The 13,433-nt window shown below is 35.1% G+C and overlaps 1 protein-coding gene across 2 annotated transcripts in view; it reads right to left on the reverse strand.

Moving 5' to 3' along the window:
• Positions 1-13,433, reverse strand: part of REL (REL proto-oncogene, NF-kB subunit) — a 34,556-nt gene that overhangs the window by 3,101 nt on the left and 18,022 nt on the right. Inside the window, exons 5-9 of one of the 2 annotated variants that reach the window (XM_005599961.4) lie at positions 3,630-3,770; positions 2,376-2,480; positions 2,052-2,264; positions 1,177-1,245; positions 980-1,051 (exon numbers count right to left, since the gene is read on the reverse strand). In XM_005599961.4, coding sequence (XP_005600018.1) covers positions 980-1,051; positions 1,177-1,245; positions 2,052-2,264; positions 2,376-2,480; positions 3,630-3,770 — 600 coding nt within the window. The remainder of the gene's footprint in view (positions 1-979; positions 1,052-1,176; positions 1,246-2,051; positions 2,265-2,375; positions 2,481-3,629; positions 3,771-13,433) is intronic. The other variant, XM_014731153.3, reaches the window with a different exon arrangement.

Consider the following 13,433-nt stretch of genomic DNA (forward strand, 5'->3'; position numbering starts at 1 on the left):
TTTTCAAGGAAACTGATGTAACATTTCAAATAAAAAAAGTCTGCATGTAAAATTATTACAAGAGTCCAAAACTAAATTCTGTAACACATACTGTTTTACAAATACCTATAAAATAATTTCGGTAAGTTATTTTGCCATTGATAATTTCACTCCAGTTAAACCTAGCTTCTGAGGCCCTATAAAGGTATTTTTGAAAAGTGAAAGATAAATACCAGAATTTCAGTTAGTGAGAACCTAAACAGCCAAAATCATTTCACATTCCCCACTTTTAGGAAAAAAATGGAGGGATGGAGGAAATACTCATTAGGGATGATTGGAAAATCTGCATAACTCTCTAAGACATAATGATATAACTTTAAGGTACCACAAAATTCCCAGTCAGAAAAAAATTAAGGATTCTATATTTATTTACATATTGTACGACTGCTATACATATTAAACCAGGAAAAAGCACTGATTTAAGAATGTAAGGAGGAAAAAAGTTATAATTAATTCTAGTTGAATGATCTAAAGCAGAAGCTGGCAACCTTTTTTCTATGAAGGGCCAGATAATAAATCTTTTGGGCTTTGTGGGCCATAATATCCTCGGCTGGAACTACTCAACTCTGTCACTGTAGTGCAAAAACAGCAGCCACAGAAAAGATCCCATCAAACGAGCATGGCTGCGTTCCAGGAAAACTTCTTAATTCACAAAGATAGGTGACTGGCCAGATAGAAACTATTTCTTCCATGACACACTGTAATTAGTAAAATTACCACCATATGAACCATAAGTTCTCAATCCCAAAAACATAATCACAGTTTCCAACAGGACCTTTGGAAGCTGAGATAAACTTATTCAATGTTCAAAGCAGGAAAAAATCTGTAGGAGTGGAAAATACTAAAGAAGCAGTTTTCATTCCTAAGAATGGAATTCTAATATATTGTACAAAGCACTGGTCCTTCTGATCACAAGGAATATCTATATGGGAGAAAATACCTTTTTTGATGAATCTTCCTTCTCCAGTTGATCCTAGGGGACCAGGTCTAGGTCTTTCAGGAAAACTAACAGCTGTGATAAAGTTTTTCCATTATTGAATGTAATTTGAAAAATAACACTATCAGTTAAAATTTGAAAAATCAAATAAAAAACCCCAAAATTCTATTTAAATACAAGTCAATCCAAAATATTCTTACCACAATCTTGCCACAGTTTCTGGAAAAGTAGAGTTGTTTTTTGTTTCTTTGCTTTATTGCCGTAAGTATCTGGTTAGAAAGGAATAAGGAAAGCACGTGAATCATTACAGGAATATGCTGCTTCTCCTTTAATAAACAAACAGGTGTTCTATTCCTATATAGAACATATTTTAAATAAATGTGCATAATATGGATTTAATGTGTTGCAAAGAGTATCCCAAGTCAGTAATAAAGGGTATTTTTCTCTTAGTGAAAAATAGTTTATAATATTCTTTTTGTTTTAACACCTATAGTCAACCACGTCAACTAATGAAATAAGGGCAGATAAGGAAAATGGAGACCACTTTCTGAGTGGGAAGTTTACCATCTATTAAAAGGGCACAAAAGGGATCAAAATAGAACCTTAATTATAAAACAAATTTTGATAAGCAGTTTAGATACTTTGAAATTAATCCAGATTCCTTTCCTAAGAAGAGATGCAAAGAGCATAAAGATCAATCAGTCAAAAATCAACTGAAACCTGGGGCTGGCCCCGTGGCCGAGTGGTTAAGTTCGCGCGCTCCGCTGCAGGCAGCCCAGTGTTTCGTCGGTTCGAATCCTGGGCGCAGACATGGCACTGCTCGTCAGACCACGCTGAGGCAGTGTCCCACATGCCACAACCCGAAGAATACACAACTATGTACCGGGGGGCTTTGGGGAGAAAAAGGAAAAAATAAAATCTTTAAAAAAAAAAAAAAAAAATCAACTGAAACCTTTCAGGAAAAGAAACCTAAATTATGAAGAAACATAATTGTATTCAAATGTATCTTGCAAGAAAATGTTATTAGCAGCAGGCTAACTTTAATACATACATAAAACATTACCACCAAAGTCACCTTTTTCATCCGGCAGATATCTAAAATCCATAGATTCGCTAACTTCCTGGTCAGAAGGCCTCCGCAACTGCATTTTCACTGTCACCGGCTCTGTTATGGCTTTGCAATATGGTGGAGTCTTGAAAACAATGGCTACTTGACGGTGGACATCAGCTTGTGAAAAGATACCTTTTGCTTCCCAATCATTCAACACAAACCGAACTTCTATGTCGTCTAGTGAGTAAAAAAGCAAAGAAATAACAATGGGAAAACAAAGTAAAATGCATCGATTACTCTAAAATATATTCTGAATTCAATGGAGCAAACAAAAAACCCAATACATACCTTTCTGAACTTTGTCACAGAGTAGAAATATTTCATCTCCTCCTCTGACACTTCCACAGTTCTTGTTTACACGACAAATTCTTAATTCTGCAGTATTAGGAGCACCTAAATATAAAGGATGTTTTAATGGGTTGCTACCCTAGTAATATATATTATTCCTTTTTGATGGAGAGAATTTTAGGAAAACAATTTACAGGATAGATTAAAGCATTAGTGTATAAATAATTAAGGATGCTAAATACATTAATTATCCACATCTGTCCCTGTCCTTTCTAACTGTATTGCCCAACCTGCTTAGAACCTTGTGACCGCATTTCTAGGCAATGACATGTCCTCTCATTAAATCTCTTTGCTTCTAAATTCTGATTCTTCCAATCCATCCTACACACTCTTACCAGATTAATCTTAAATCATGCCCATATCCCTATGGCATTGCAATTTTCATGCTTCCTCTTATCTGGTCAATATTACCCAATTTTGAACTCTCCCTGGCATTCAAAGCTCTCCATGATGAGGATACGCTGATCTACCTTTATAGCTCTATAACCCACTACCCTTCTACATGTAAAACAGGTATAGACATACACCATTGGTGGATGCATACCTATGAGTATACACACACGCATACGTGTAAAAATATTTCAGGGCAGTTTCATGATCTTTTAAAACTATAAATACACATATCCTTTGATCTAGCATTTGCCAACATTTCTACTTCTGCAAATTTATGCTAGAGACATATTTGCACAAGACATACACATACAGGATATTTACTACAATACAAGTTAGAGCAAGAAGAAAAACACTGAGAAGGAAAGAAACTAAATGTCTTGTAATAGGATAATGATTTAATAAAATTATGATATAGCCATACAGGGAAATATACAGCTACCGAAAAGAAGAAGGTGTCTGAAAGGGAAAGAGGTTCAAAATATTTGCTAAGAGAAAAAAAATAAGTTTAGAAAAAGATGAGTGATGATTTTTTTAAAGTTGCCAAAAATATTGTGTGAATAATCATAATGATGATGACGATATATTTCTACATATATGAAGAAACGTGAAATATGTACTGGGGACAGTGATTACCTTTGGAGGATGAGATTATAGATTTACTCTCCTTGTTATTTATTTCAGTAGTCTGAATTTTCCCCAAAATGAACATGCTCTTTTTCTAATTTCCAAAATACTTTAAAAAAATTTAGCTATTAAAAAAAACAAGGTAAAGCTACAAATACAAGAAAATAAAGTACTTACGGTTGTCATAAATCGGGTTAGAGACAACAGGAGGTAGAGCAGTTGTCAAATTACCATGTTCATCAGGGAGGAAAACTTGAAAACACAGTCTCACCACGTTGAGGTCACAATCTTCAATATCAAGCAGCTGTGCTTCAGGGACTGCAAGGACAGACACTCTTTAAGAACGTAAAATAGTCATGGAGAACTGAAATCCTGCCAGGTCCTTCTCCCTGCCCAACAGATCCAATAACCTAGAGTAGCATCCCAATCTGTGCTAAAAACAGAATGGTCCACAATCTCAAGACTGCCTTTTATCATTATCATCATGTAGTCACTAACAATATTCAGTAAGTTATGGCCATGATCAGGAAGTAACTATCCCAGCCATCTGGACTTGAGAGCAGAATCCAAACTGACATTAACAACAAATCAAATTTTTACAAAAATGATTGCAGGTTATACACAACAGAGAATAGGTATTAATTCATTAATTCAACAAATACGTATTTAGTCCAGCCATTTTGTTAAGGACTCTGTAAATTATCTCCTAAATCTGTACTTGACTACTATCATCTCCCTTTTACAGATGAGGAACTGATTTTAAAGAGATGAAATTACTTGTCCAAAGTTCCACAGCTAAGAACTGGGAGAGTAGGAATTCAAACTCAGGTCACTGAATCCAGAGCCTATGCTCTTAATAAGAATTGAACTCTATCAGAAAATTTTACATGTTTTGTATAAAAGTGACATACACAGGAATATCTACTAAAATTTAGATCAATATTTTAGAGATTAAATACTAAGAGGATACTAGATGATGAAAGGCAGTTTGTTTCCATAAAAAATTTTATATGCAAATTAGGTTTGCTTTAAAAACAAACAAATCCTATAGCAGGAAAAATCTGCAGTTCTGAAAAAAATATAAAAACCCATTCTTCATGACAAAATATAATATAATGACAGTTTGTTGATATTTGAGAAGAAATCCAGTTCCAAAGGAAAATACTACTGCCTTTTCAAAGAACACCATAAGCTGTAGCAATAAATCGTAAATAACAGTCATATTTTTAAAAAGCATGAAATACACATATTAAATTATATGAAAATTTTTATTTTTCAAAAAGTATTAAAATTTGAAATACTAAATTTGAAAACATAGTCAAAACCCAAATCCTTTAGTCTTATAGGCAATAACCAAAAAAAAGACAATGTTATTTTGACTTTTTATTTAAACTACATTCACAGTCTCAGTGCTATCACAACATTTAAAATTACCCTATTTTCAGCATTTGTAAGTCTAGCAATTGAAGGAGTCTATAGGAACATATCTATACAACTAAAAGGTTAAAATGTTGTGATATGAACATCCGTACCACAGCAGCATCCTCTACTGGCACAATTACGTAGGCAATGAGGTCTATTTCTTCAAAATCAACTTTTTACAGCATTATAGAGTTCAAGATAATGTTTCTCAATTCCAAAGATGACTAATCAATACACACACACACACACACAAAATTAGTAGCTAAGTGCTCCTGATAAGTTTACAAACAAAACTCTGTGAATGGATGAACTGTGATAGCCATACAACAAAAAAGAACAAACTAAGGATATATACCCTAACATGGATATATCTCAAAAACAGTATGCTGAGCAAAAGGAACTAGATATCAAATATATACTATATGCTTTCATTTATATGAAATTCTAGAAAAGACTAATCGATGATGACAGAAAGTAAATTAATAGTTGACTGGGGCCAGAGGAGGGAGAGGGAATCAACTGGGAAGAAGATCAAGGAAATTTTGTTTTGGTGGGAAGAGGAAACTAAGAAAAACATCTGTCTTTCCCTCTAGTCACCAACACTTCTGATAGCAGATGTGCATGCATTTTCCCACACACAGCAATTCTCCAACTCAGGATACCAACTTGGTGACCTACAATTTAACTCAATTCTGACACTAACTACCTGGGGTTAGCAAAGAGCCCACAAGTAAGGGCTCAATCCCACAAGACTGCTCCCCACCCCTCCAATTAAGGTACCAATTGCAAGTCCAGGTTGTCACCTTGCAGTCATCTGCTGACTGGCAACAAATCAGGGGGTTCCCATCACCCACTCCTCAGGTTTGATAATTTGCTAGAATGGCTCACAGAACTCAGAAAAACAATTTATATACTAGATTATCAGTTATTATAAAAGGATATAACTCTGTAAGAGGTGGCTAAGAGGATGAGAAGTTGAGATGAACTCTCAATAGACTACAGGGGAAAAACAGAGGAACTCAGGGTCTGCTAAGGATGGAGGATCTAATCAATGCCCAACGCTTTTTGACTGGGGCCCGGGAGGAGCTATACCCTAGGAGTAAGGGGGAACTGAAGAAAGAACAGACCTCACGGGGACAAAAGCCCAGCTTCAAATTACCTGAACCATCCACTGATCCTCGGTGATGGGCTTGCTAGTGTCACTAGCCACCCAACACAAGAAAATCTCCTGAAGGGAGATACCAACATCCTGGGCTTAAAATCTTTACAATTTTTCACATACAATGACTGTTATTCTATTTTAAATAAGCAGGCATATCAGGAGACAAAATAAAGCGATTTTTTTAAAAGAAAAGAAAAACAACAGGCTATAGAAAGACACCACAAAGGATCCATATAGTGAAGTTTTCAGACACGTGATTTAAAATAACTATACTTAATGAATTCAAGGAGTTAAAAGACAAGATTGAGAATTTAGTAGAGAACCTGCAACAACTAGAAAATAAACCAAACAAATTCTGGAACTGAAAAATACAATAAACTGAAAATTAAGAATACGATCAAATTCATCAACAACTTTATAGAAAACACTTCGTGTCCTGTCTTTCTATACACCAAGGACTAAACTCTGCTTACCAATATTTTCTACCATGAGTTTTTAAAGTGTTGATTTACATTAAAATAGTTAAAACCAATTTCAGCCGAATTTTGTATATGGCGAGAGGCAGAGAATCCGACTTTACCATTTTTCTCCAGCTTCATTTATCAAACATTCCCTCCCTTTTTCTTGATCTGACATGCTACTTCTGTCATAACTAAAGTCTCAAACCTTCTTCGGTCTGTCTCTGGGCTCTCAATTCTACTCCACTGGTCAACCTGTCTATCGTTATCCCAATACTACACTATCTTAATTAGCACTTCTTCATAATAAACCCTAATATCTGAGCTCGCTTCGGCAGCACAGATACTAAATTCTAATATCTGATAAGGTCAGTTTCTCACCACTGTTCCTCTTCTATAAAGAATCCTCCTTTTCCTGTTCAGAACCACCTCATGATATCCAATGAAAAACTCTGTTTGTAATTTGCTTGGAATTGCACTGAATCTGTACATCAGTTTGGGAAAAAATGCCACCTTTATAATATTGATATGAGAGAACAGGATATGCCTCTCTATCTGTTTAGGTATTCTGTTACGCCATCAAAAAACTTTATAATTTTCCCTAAAGAAATCTTGATCATTATTTCTTGGATTATATTGTCTGACAGTATTTCCTTTAATTATCTGCAGATGATGTACAGAAATGCAACTGACTTTGCGTGTTAATTTTACATCCATTCACCTTTTTAAACCTATTATTTTAATAATCTATTTGTATATCCTTGAATTTTCTCTGTAAATAACAGTTTCCAATAATTACACATCATTTTCTCACTCCTAACTTCAAAGGGAATGCTTCTGATGTTTCCTCCATTTAGGATAATGCCTGCTGTAGTCTTTTTAATATACATGTCATTCTATAATACAAAACGTAATATTTTATTCTGCAATGTGGAAAATGGTACTGTTTTAACATATCCAAAATCCAGCAAAAGGAAGCATGAGACCAATCAAATTCTCTTGACTTTCTCTTAAACTAGTTTAAAATTTCCTTTATGCGTGATCAAAAGAATACAAGGTAACAACTGTTCTCCTTAATGTACCTTTAGAAGTAAATATCACTTCTTAATCCAAAGAGCAATGTGTGTGTAATAAAAATTCTATCATGATATATTTCTTCTGAAAGTAGGGGTTAAAATTTTTAAATCAATTACAACTACTAGCTCTAGAGATGTAACATTTCTAAAATTCTAATACTGTTAAATATTACTGAAATAAAAGCAAATAGGGCAATAATACACAATATGTAGATTAAAAACTTTAAGAGCTATGTCTCATTTAAGAAAAGATATAAAGTTTAGTTATAATTCATTTAATTTCTGTTACTTAAAACATATGGATTATCCCATAGGTATAATAAAAGCTAATATTTAGGTGCTTATGTGCCAGGAAAAAGGTAAATAGCAGTCTATTGTTAATTTAGTCATTCTTTCAACGTATTTATTGAGCTTCTATCAAGTGCTACACACTAAAATAACTGCGGAATACACATATGAAAAGACAGTACCTCCCCTCAGTGAGATTAGTGTCTGGATGAGAAACAGGTATATAAACTAAAATTATATAACATAACATGAAAAGCATTATAATGAGAGTGTGTTCAAGGAGTACTGAAGGCATAAAAGAAGTGGCCTGGGGGCCGGCCCAGTAACATAGAGGTTAAGTTGATGCACTCTATTCGGTGGCCCAGGGTTCACAGGTTTGGATCCCGGGCGTGGACCTAGCATTGCTTGTCAAACCATGCTGTGGCAGCATCCCACATAAAATAGAGGAAGACTGTCACAGACGTCAGCTCAGCGACAATCTTCCTTGAACAAAAAGAGGAAGACTGGCAACAGATGTTAGCTCAGGGACAATCTTCCTCACCAAAAAAACAAAATAAAAAACAAAACAAAAAAGAAGTGCCCTAAATTCTGCTTGGGGTAATTAAAGAAGGCTTGAAAAATTAAAGTGACTGTAGTGAAAAAAAGGATAATGAAGTACACAAGAGCCTTTTTTTTCTTCTTGCTTTTTAAGCTTTAAATCGTAAGGAAAGGCTCTTATTTTCTTGTATTACCGGACTTTAGAGATGAGAATCTGTATTAGAGACTACTTGTCTTTTTAAACTGTACTCCCTTTCAGACTACCAGTATAAAATAATCCATCAAACTCAACTGCAAAACAGTCTTTGTGCTCTCATAAGTCAATGTCCCCTGTACATGTAAAAAAATTAAAATGTCTAATAGAACTGAACTACACATTCTTTATTGCCAAAATGCTATGGGTTTTTTTTTTTTTTTTTTTTTGAGGAGGACTAGCTCTGAGCTGACATCTGCTGCCAATGTTCCTCTTTTTGGCTGAGGAAGACTGGCCCTGAGCTAACATCCATACCCATCTTCCTCTACTTTATATGTGGGACATCTGCCACAGCATGGCTTGATAAGCGGTGGGCAGGTCCCCACCCGGGATCTGAATCAGTGAACCCCAGGCTGCCGAAGCGGCAGCAAACTTAACTGCTGCACCACTGGGTTGGCCCCTAAAATCCTATGGGTTTTAATCACTAAATACTAGAATTCCTTACACGTATTAAATACATAGCTGGAAAATGATAAAACAATTAAATTTTTTTTCTGCTTTTGCAGTAAGGGTACTTTATGAAACCTAACTGCTATTTTTTTGGTTCCAGCTAAGTGGACACTGTTAAAATTTGACATTGGAGCCCTTAATTAAATTCCTCCCTCAATTTAGACTTTTAGCGCACAGCAGATAATCTGAACAATATTTTACACGAAGCCTTGTCAAGTTTAACACTCCTTGGTTGCTGTATATCCTTATTTGCAAGAGACAGTTCCTGTTTTAAAGAACCAATGCAGAAAGATAAGGACTGGCCTTAAAACATACTAGATAATGTAGTACACAAAATAATCCTGTGCAAAGTAAGAATAATTTTTAGTAGTCTTTGTATTTTCACATGATATTTGATCTTTACAGAGCAGACTGTCACAATGAGATAGCATCAGTCTATAGACCAGAATTTGTAGATCCTATTCTGCTAAACACTTCCAATTCCATTGTTTCTATCTATCATATATATCAGAAAAACAAAGTCAGCTATGCTCTTATAATTCTTTACCAGTCGAATTTTCCTGGTAAGTGATACATCTACAAAAAAGTGTCAGTTTGGCTCTGACAAATTCCTATCTAAGAGGTAGAATTTAAACTAGTATATCTTGAAAATAACATAAAATAAACAACCAAAGAAAGGATAATTCTACAGTTGAGTTCAGGTTATTTTAATTAGCTTTTAGTGTTCTGAGTTTTTTCAAGGGGATATACTTTGTTTTGCTTAGTACTAGAAACGCACATTTTAGGTTTTATTTCAATATTCTAGGAAATCAATAAAATAATATTATTTCTATTATGAATACTGTATCAGAACAGAGAATGAGACCTACTCTAACCATCCTATTTAAATTTATAACCTGTCTTCCTAATTATAGATTCCTGGCCCCTTACATTGCTGTTTTTTTCCCTTAGTACTTTTGGTCGTCTAATAAATTATATAATACACTTATTTAATTTGTTAATTGTTGGTCTCTCTCTAGTATATAAGCTCTTCAAAGGCAGGAATTTCTGTTTTGTTCACTGACTTCTCCCAAGCACCAAGAACAATCTAGGACTATAAGGATTAAATGAGGTAAAAATCTGTTGAAGGAATGAATGCATAAGTAGTTAAGATAAATAACCTACTGTATCCAGGTAGGAAACTCATTACCTCAAGGCACTTAGTTATAAAGAGAGGTATTTAATATAACAGTAATACACAAACATTGTTTAGATGCTGAAGTGAAATATAAAGTTCCATTGCAGACCCTGACCACAATGAGCATGACATTCACCTCAAAGGACAACTGCTGAAAAATTAAATGATCCAAGAGATGTCACAAAATTTTCACAATCAATTGCTGAGTGAATGGTATAACGAGGAGGGTATTAGCTTGGGCTTGAGAGAACAGAAACAGCTTTCAGGGCATTTCAGGTAGGGAAAACAACTTGAGTATTTTTGGTAGGCAAGTACAAACAAGGCATGTTCATTCACTCACTTATTCACTTATTCTTTCAACAAATTTTAATTAAACCTCTACACCATTTGCCAGACACTGGACCAGGTGCCAGAGATGCACAGAAGACAGTCCCTGCCCTTCAGAATCTCAAGATTTAGTGAACAAGAAACACGTACACAAAGTTATAGCAAACCACACTAAAAATATGCAGCACTTTGGGAAAACAGACGGAATAGCTCGCTCCGTCTGGGAAGGTCCCGGAAAGCTTGAAAGAGGTGACCCTTAAACTTAAACGTGAAGGCCAAGCAGGAAGAATTCACAAAGCAGATCAGGGCATTCCATGCAAGGGAACTGCATATATAAAGCCAAAGGAGTGAGAAAGGATATGGCTCTTCTAACATGACAAATAGTTCAGAATGGCAAAAAGCTCAGAAACAAAGTGTGCATGTGTACACTGAGTGTTAGGCGAAGGAAGTGCAGAAGTTGAGGCAGAGGATGAAAGCTGGAGGGGAAGCCGGAGTGGAAAACAAGGATCAGATTGAGAAGAGCTTTGAATGCCATGCTTGAGAAGTTGAATCCAGCTAGCAGAGCAGAATTTCTCAAAGTATGAGCCATGGATCACCTGCACCAGAATCATCTAGGGTAGAAATTTTCAACTTGTAGTTTGGGATCCAGTGGTCAGAAGGTTACTTTAGTGGGTTGGATAAGCATCTTCTTAAAAAACAAAAAATGGAGGTGGGAGGGATGAAATAGAGAGTATACTGCATGTACTAAGAATATTTTTATGTGTGTGTGTATGTGTGCGTGTGTATGTACTGAACAAAGGAAATCTATTTCCTACTGTGAATCACAGTCGAGTAAGTTAAGAAACATGGATCTAGAGGATTCTTAAACTGCAGAGTCCCACACTCCACACAAGACCTATCAAATTAGTAGGAATATGGCCTGGAATCTACATTTTTAACAAGTAGAAAGAGATTCCTACATACACTCAAATTGAAACCCGCTGCTGAGGATTATTTGAAACCACTGGAGGATGACAAGCAGAGTTCTGAAATGATTCACCCTGGTTTTAGAAGGATTCTTCTGGATGCAGACTGTATAAATAAACTGCTTGGAGAGTGATCAAGAACAGAGGCAGGAACACAAGTTTAGAGGCTATCAACAATAGCTTGGGTTAAAAATGATGTAAGCTTACATTCCTACGATGATAGTGAGAAGAATGGAGAAGATGGACTGAGAGAGAGTTCTTCTGGCATAGCGAAGGGTTCATGAAGAGGAGAAAAGAAGAAAAGGCAGGAAAGACATGCTAGAGCTACACATGGAAGACTTTCGACTCAGGGCCATTTAATTTTTAAATTATTCAAGGAATCACTGCAACTTTTTAATCACAATTACGTGCTAAAGCACTGTTCTACGATTATTCTAATGAGGGGAAAATTACAACTCAAATTATGAAATGGTAAATTCTTAAACTAGGGAGACAGCAGAAGGTCTAGAGAAAGGAATGGATGTTAAAAAGAAAAAAACCAAAAAATAAGAAACTAAACAACAGAAAACACAACTACTGCGAAGAATCAACTGGCAGGCTTGTTCTTTCCCCAAGTCTCTATTCATGTAGGTAGCATAGCAGAGATAAGACAAGGAGCCTGGGAGCCAGGCTACCTGTGTTCAAATTCTAGCTCCACTGCTTACCAGCTATATGACCTTGAGCAAACTACTTAACTTTTCTACGCCTTCATTTCCTTATTTATAAAATGGAGATAATAGTTCCTCCTTCATAGGTTGCTATAAGAATTAAATGAAGTAAAATATGCAAAGCACTTATCATGTACTAGGAACTATTCTAAGTGCTATATGAGTGTTTGTTATTAAAATCATGCCTGGCTGAACTGCTAAAAAAAGGACAAAAAATCTCCACAGATGATGCATCTGCTCCTCCACTCCTGCACCTTCCTTTTTAATCCCCTTTCCACTGGAGTCAGGAGATCTGGATTTGAATTCCAGCTCCGCCACTTGTAATTGCTATATGACGGGAAAGTTACATAACCAAAGCTTTAGTTTTCTCTTCTGTAAAGCACTCTTGTTGTAATGATTAACTAAAATAGTGTACATTATAAAGCACTTAACATTTACTCTTTGACATACAAAAAGTACTTAATAAATAGTAGCTATTATTCATAATCTTCTGTTTTAGACTACATTACCCCTGTTTCATACTGCACCTAGACTTAGACAGCCTCTTTAATTTAAAAAGGTGGCCTTTTACTTTAGCAATGAATCAAAATTTTAAATGAGCACACCCTTGACCCAAAAATTTTCCAGTTTCGAAAATTTATCCTAAGGAAATAATCACACAAGAGCTCAAAGTATAAATTCAATGGAGCTTTTTTAATAAAATGAAAATACCCAAACAACAGAATATTCTCTCAAACAGTAAAATAGATTTATATAACTACTTACAGGGAAAGATGTTTAAGATATACTCCTGAGTGAAAAAAGGAAGCAACAGAGTAGGAATGACTTCATTTATATAAAAATATATATGACTATACATATATAAAGGAAATTCTAGAAAAATACACATCAAACTTAACAGTAGTGTCCTCTGATGAGTAAGACTGAAGGGGAAGAAGGGTACTTTTGCTTTCAGCATTATACTAAATTGTATGAAAAATAAAGACAGAGAAAAGAGATGCAGATCTTATGGTTCATAAAAACACAGTACTTGTCTATGAACATATTTCTTAAATTATCATATCTCTGAAATTATTTTTATACATCCAGGAAAAACACAAACCAACAATATAAGGATGTCAAATATGATGACAAAATCTATTCTTTGCAAATTTTACAG

The sequence above is a fragment of the Equus caballus genome, chromosome 15 (genome assembly GCF_041296265.1).
Source record: "Equus caballus isolate H_3958 breed thoroughbred chromosome 15, TB-T2T, whole genome shotgun sequence".
NCBI classification, from domain to species: domain Eukaryota; kingdom Metazoa; phylum Chordata; class Mammalia; order Perissodactyla; family Equidae; genus Equus; species Equus caballus.